Source organism: Phaseolus vulgaris, chromosome 5 (assembly GCF_000499845.2).
Source record: "Phaseolus vulgaris cultivar G19833 chromosome 5, P. vulgaris v2.0, whole genome shotgun sequence".
NCBI classification, from domain to species: domain Eukaryota; kingdom Viridiplantae; phylum Streptophyta; class Magnoliopsida; order Fabales; family Fabaceae; genus Phaseolus; species Phaseolus vulgaris.
Genome location: NC_023755.2, coordinates 20,494,962 through 20,500,962, shown reverse-complemented (window position 1 = coordinate 20,500,962; position 6,001 = coordinate 20,494,962). Strand labels below are relative to the sequence as shown.

Sequence of the window (6,001 nt, the reverse complement as noted above, 5' to 3'; positions counted from 1 at the left end):
CTTGGTGCCCACACCCAGAGGAGATATCTGCATCACTCATGCTGAGGTGTCTAAACACCAACGTGACGATTTTGTTTCGCACTGAACCGCGTCATTCCTTCTCAGCGTTTCTTTACATCGTAATAAGGAAAAGTTAAGACAATGTATGCTTAAACTGATTTTTACTTGGGTGACCTCATTAAAAAAACCCCGAAAGGGAAAAAGAGTGTCCCCTTAACTGTACACTGTATAGAGTTTTTAACTGAAATAAAACTTCAAGTTTGTCGCATTCCAAGTGCGCGGGATGGGGCCTCCCTCCAGAGTTTCAAGCTTATACGACCCGTTCCCCCGAGCCTCGGTTACTCTGAAGGGCCCGGTCCACTTAGGGGACAGTTTGTTTTCCAACTCATATTGATGAGCCTTCCGCATGACCAAGTCAGTCACTTGGAACTGCCGAGGCTTCACCTTGGAACTATACTGATGCTCTACTCTTATCTTCACGGCCTCAGCCTTTATTCTTGCTTCTTCTCTGGCTTCGTCCAACAGATCTAGATTTACCTTCCTCTCCTCGTTGGACTCTTCAGCCACAAAACTCGGGAAGCGCGGTGAGCTCTCGTGAATCTCTACTGGGATCATGGCATCCGATCCGTATACCAAGCTGAACGGCGTCTCCATGGAGGAAGTCTGGGGCGTGGTGTGGTAGGCCCATACTATCCTGGGCACCTCCTCCTCCCAAGCTCCTTTGGCCTTCTCAAGCCTCCTTTTCAACCCCCTCAGCAAGATTCTGTTGGCGGACTCCACCTGTTCGTTCGTCTGGGGAGTTCGACTAATGCGAACACTTGCTTGATGCCTACCTCAGTACACAGCTTGCCCAGCTACTGGCTTGCAAACTAAGTACCATTATCCGAGACAAGGTGCCTAGGTACACCGAAGCGACACACAATGTTCTTCCAGACAAAGTGTTGTACCTTGTGTGCGGTGATCTGCTCCACTGGCTCTGTTTCTATCCATTTTGTGAAGTACTCAATAACAACTATCAAGTACTTCATCTGCCTTACTTCTAATGGGAAGGGCCCCAAAATGTCAATCCCCCATGTGTGGAAAGGCCATGGGCTGTAAATTGACCTCAGCTCTTCCGGGGGCGCCTTGTGCCAGTCGGCATGCAATTGGCACTGCTTGCACTGCTGGGCGTACCTTACGTAGTCCTCCCTCACTGTTGGCCAGTAGAAGCCTGCACGCACCACCTTGGACGCCAAAGACCTTCCTTCTACGTGGCTCCCACAAATTCCTTCATGGAGTTCAGACATTATCCTCGTGCACTCATCTCCGCTTACGCATGTCAAGATCGAGTGCGTGAACCCGTGTTTGAACAGTGCTCCATCCACGAGGGTACCACGCGGAATTTCTCTTTATCTTCTTGCCCTCTTCGGGCTCTGCTGGGAGGATCCCATCCGCAATGTAGCGCCTATAGGGCGTCATCCACGTGTCCCCTTCTTCCAGGACGCACACCTGCATGGGGTCCTCCTCTTTTGGCGAGGCCGGGTAGACACTTATACTGGGGGCCCTCGCCGTGTCCTGAATCAAGGACCGATGGCTCCTCGGCCTTCCCTTGAACGCACTGATCTGAAGGACGTCCACCCTGTTATCCGCCACAAACGTTCGCGGCGTTTTGAGGGTTTCCTGGATGACCGTCCTCTGCCTTCCCCCCTTGCTTGAGCTGGCCAGCTTGGCGAGCAGGTCAGCACGGGCATTCTACTCTCTTGGGACGTGGACCAACTCGAACGCCACGAACGCCCCTTTCAGCACTTGGACATACCTCAAATATGCAGCCATCTGCCGGTCTTTGGCTTGGTACTCCCCGGTCACCTGCCCCGTGACCAGCTGCGAATCACTCTTGGCCAACACGCTCCACCCACCCATCTCTTTGGCTAAGAGCATCCCAGCTATTAGGGCCTTGTACTCTGCTTGATTATTACTTGCTTTGAACGCAAACCTCAAGGCTTGCTCGATCAGCAAACCGTTTGGCCCCTCCAGGACCACGCCGGCTCCACTCCCTTGCTGATTTGAGGACCCACCCACTGGGAGCCAACCTCTTCCTCTTGTTGTGTGCTTCCTGGCGAGAGCACCGCCAGGAAGTCCGCGTACACTTGTCCCTTGATGGACCCCCTGGGCTCATACAGAATATCAAACTCAGATAGCTCCACCGCCTAACGGACCATCCTCCCTGCGACATCTGGCTTTTGTAACACCTTCTAGATGGGGAGGTCCGTCATTACCACCACCGTAAAGCTTTGGAAGTAGTGACGGAGCCTCCTGGCCGAGAACACCACCGCCAGAGCCGCCTTCTCTAAAGATTGATACCTCGCCTCCGGCCCTTGCAAGACCTTGCTTACGAAGTATTTAGGTTGCTAGGTCTGGTCCTACTCCTGAACCAGCACAGCATTGATCGCCCACTCGGTCACCGCAAAGTATAACCGGAGGGGCACGCCTGTTCGTGGTTTACAAAGCACGGGAGGAGCCGCCAGATACTCCTTGAGCTTGAGGAAGTCCACACGAACCTACTGTTTCTTTTTAAGCACTGGAAGTAAGGGTGCCCCTTGTCTCCTCCAGCGGACACGAACTTGGACAGAGCGGCCATCCGCCCCGTCAATTGCTGCACCTCCTTCACCGCCCGAGGCGGGACTCCTCATTGCCAGAATCACCACATACTTGTCGGGGTTCGCCTCTATCCCCCGTTCAGTGAGGAGAAAACCCAAAAACTTACACGCCTCGACCCCAAAGATACACTTCTCAGGGTTCAGCTTCAGGCGGTACTTGCCTATTGTGGCGAACAACTCTTCCAGATCAGTTGTGTGCCGCCCCCGCTCTTGGGAGGTCACCACCATGTCGTCTACGTAGGCCTGCACATTTCTACCCAACATGGGTGCAAGGACCTTATCCATCAATCTCTGATAGGTGGCGCCTGCATTCTTCAACCAAACGGCATTACCTTGTAGCAATAACAGCACGTCTCGGTCATGAACGTCGTTTTGCACTCGTCGCGGGGTTGCATCTTGATCTGGTTGTACCCCGAAAACGCATCCAGAAAGCTCAGCATCTTGCAGCCCGAGGCGCTGTCCACCAACGCGTCGATGCTGGGCAGGGGATACAAATCCTTGGGGCACGTCTTATTCAAGTCAGTGAAGTCCACACACATCCTCCACTTTTCGTTTGCCTTCTTCACTAACACCACGTTGGCCAACCACTCAGGGTATTGGATCTCCCTGATGTGGTCGGCACTCAGCAGCTTTCTGGTCTCTTCCTGCATGACGAGGCGCCTTTCCTCGTTGAACTTCCTCTTCCTCTGTCGCACAGGGCGGACCTTAGGGTCCATGGTGAGATGGTAGCATAAAAAATTTGGGTCGATATCGAGCATGTCCGAGGCGGACCATGCAAAGACGTCCAGCATGAGATTACTGCCGCCACCTGGTCCTGCTCTTCCTGACCCAGCAGTCGTCCCAGTTTAAAGGTCTTCCCACCAATCCGCCTCTCCACCATGTTCTCGACCGGCTCGGGACGCCTATCCCGAGAGTTCTCCGCGCGAGCTACACCCTCGAGGCCTTGCCTTCTAGATGCTTCCTCAGTAGGCGCTTCCCCCATGGGCAATGCCACCCCGGGCATCTCCTCCATGGGCGTCTCCTCCACGGGTACCGCCCCCGCGGGCGCCTCCTCCACGGGCACTGCTTCCGCGGGCGTCTCCTCCACGGGCTCTACCTCCATGGGCATATCCGCGCTGGGTGGGCACTCCACCACCATAAACACGCCTCTCTTTATTTTTAGGCTATTTTCATAGCACTTTTTCGCTTCCTGCTGATCGGACTTGATCACGATCACTCTGCCACTGAGATAAGGCAGTTTCAGCTTCATGTGTCGTGTGGACGACACCCCCATCAATCTGTTCAAGGCTGGCCTCCCCAGCAGAATGTTGTACGCCGAATTGGCATTCACAACTAGATACCTTATGTTCTCAGTGCGCGACGCGGTACCATCCGTGAAAGTCGTCCTCAGCTCTAGATAGTCGCGCACCTCCACTTGGTCCCCTACGAAGCCATACAAGCACACTGTATATGGCCTCAGCAGATCAGGGGACATCTATAACTTATTGAACGTGGACCAGAACATTACATCCGCAGAGCTGCCCTGGTTCACGAGCACGCGGTGCACCTTCCTCCCAGTAGTTACGACTGAAATCACCACAGGGTCATTATCGTGGGGGACGACGTCGTGAAGATTAGCCCTCGTGAACGCAAGGTCGATGTCCAGCGAATCATCCGCCCCCTGCTCAGCCACCGAATTCACTGACCGCACATACCTCTTGCGCTGAGAGGCAGTGCATCCTCCGCCTAAAAAACCACCAGAAATGGTGTGAACCTCCCCATGGATAGGCATCTCATGAGCCTGATCTTCTACCGGTACCGCCAAGGCCGCAGCTGCGGATGACCCCACCAGATAGTCATTCAAGAACCCGCTCTTGACTAGCTCGTCCAACTGATGGCCCAGAGCCAAGCAGTTGTTGATCTGATGCCCAAACGCTTGATGGAACTCACACCACGCGTCCTTGTATGGTCCCAGCACCTTATCTATCGTTAGAGAAACCCTTAACATATCTGCTATGTTAAGCACAACAATGAGGTCCTTCAACTCCACCACAAAGTCGTGCCTGACTGGCCTGTTCTCCCCTGAGTGCCCCCTCGCCAGGGGCTTCCTCGCCTCGTAAGGGGGCTTCCTCTCTTCGTAGGGGCGCTTCCTCTCTTGGCCTCTCCTCCCTGTCACAGCTTCATTCACCCTGGCGGGTTGTGCATGCGACTATGCTCTAAGGCGTGCGGGTGCGACACTTGCACGTTTCTCGCACACCTCACCTTCCGTTGTGATGTGCTCCACCGCGCGACGCTTGATTTCTGCAAAAGTTCTGGGGCGATTCCTAATGATTGACTCGCAGAATGGCCCAGGACAGATCCCCTTCCTGAATGCATACACGATCATTGGCTCTTCCGTGGTTCCAACCTTCACCACCTGCGCCCAAAAACGGTTGATGTATTCTTTCAACGTCTCCCCTGATACTGCTTCACATCGAAGAGGTCATACGACACCGGCGGGGGAGCCCGGTTCACGATGTACTACTCCCTGAACAGCTGTGAAAGCTGCGCAAAGGAGGTCACGTGACCATCTGGAAGGCTAATAAACCAGTCCATTGCCATACCTGTCAACGTGCTCATGAAGAGCTTGCACCTCACGGCGTCAGAACCGACGACAAGCATCATCTACGTGTGGAACACAGTGAGGTGCGCCTCTAGATCTTCCATTCCTGTGAACATCACCTTAGGACGTACAAACGTGTGGGGGATCACTACCTCCATGATATACTGCGAGAAATGCATGGGAAACTCCCTGGGCGGTGTAAAACACTCACGATCCTCTGTTTCGCGATTCCCAGGGTGGTTGCGCATCCCGCGGCGCAAATCTTCGTTCACGCGGCAGAACTCTTCATTTCTCGCCTGCGACGCCGCAAGATCCAGCTGAATGCGTTCTTGCTTTGCTTTCGACGCCGCCATCGCCTCTTGAAGGCCTTGCATCACCTCCATGACCTGCTGCAAGGTCATGCCATCACTCTCTGCGCGCATTGTTGAACTCTGCCTCGTAGTCCTCATTCTTCACGGTTTCTTGGAGAATCTTGAACTGTTTCTGCAGATCTTAGAACTTTCTTCGATGGAACTGAACGAATCTTGAAGATTATCAATGAGTCTTGCAAGAATCTTGAAAAACTTCCACGAACCTCGCTATCGCTACTGAAACTCGAACTTCTTGCGGTGGGACTGTTGTTTTAGATCAGACCCCACGGTGGGCGCCAAATGTTCCTGCCGGTTGACCAGATTGTTCTTCGTGCGTAGCTTCAAGCTGCGTATCAAGGACTCCTTCGTCTTCGTTCCAAATCTTCACCCTTCGCCGTCGTGAATACCTGAAATAGAGAGAACAAAGGGCGCCC

General features: G+C 53.7%; 1 protein-coding gene across 1 annotated transcript; it reads right to left on the bottom strand.

Moving 5' to 3' along the window:
- Positions 1 to 237: 237 nt before the first annotated feature.
- On the bottom strand, positions 238 to 3,352 carry LOC137834107 (uncharacterized). The gene is made up of 3 exons (XM_068642171.1): positions 2,969 to 3,352; positions 1,796 to 2,145; positions 238 to 829 (listed from the first exon to the last, which is right to left on the bottom strand). The coding sequence occupies exons 1-3, from the start codon at positions 3,350 to 3,352 to the stop codon at positions 238 to 240; spliced, it is 1,326 nt and encodes a 441-aa protein (XP_068498272.1).
- Positions 3,353 to 6,001: the final 2,649 nt, after the last annotated feature.

Bases quoted from the DNA above. Each gene is read 5' to 3' on its own strand.
- LOC137834107 (XM_068642171.1), bottom strand. From the start codon at position 3,352: ATGGACCCTAAGGTCCGCCCTGTGCGACAGAGGAAGAGGAAGTTCAAC. The intron at 2,146-2,968 runs GTAATGCCGTTT...GTATGAGCCCAG, and splicing joins CGTGCTGTTATTGCTACAAG to GGGGTCCATCAAGGGACAAG. The intron at 830-1,795 runs GTATGTCCAAGT...GTACTGAGGTAG, and splicing joins CAGATGGCTGCATATTTGAG to GCATCAAGCAAGTGTTCGCA.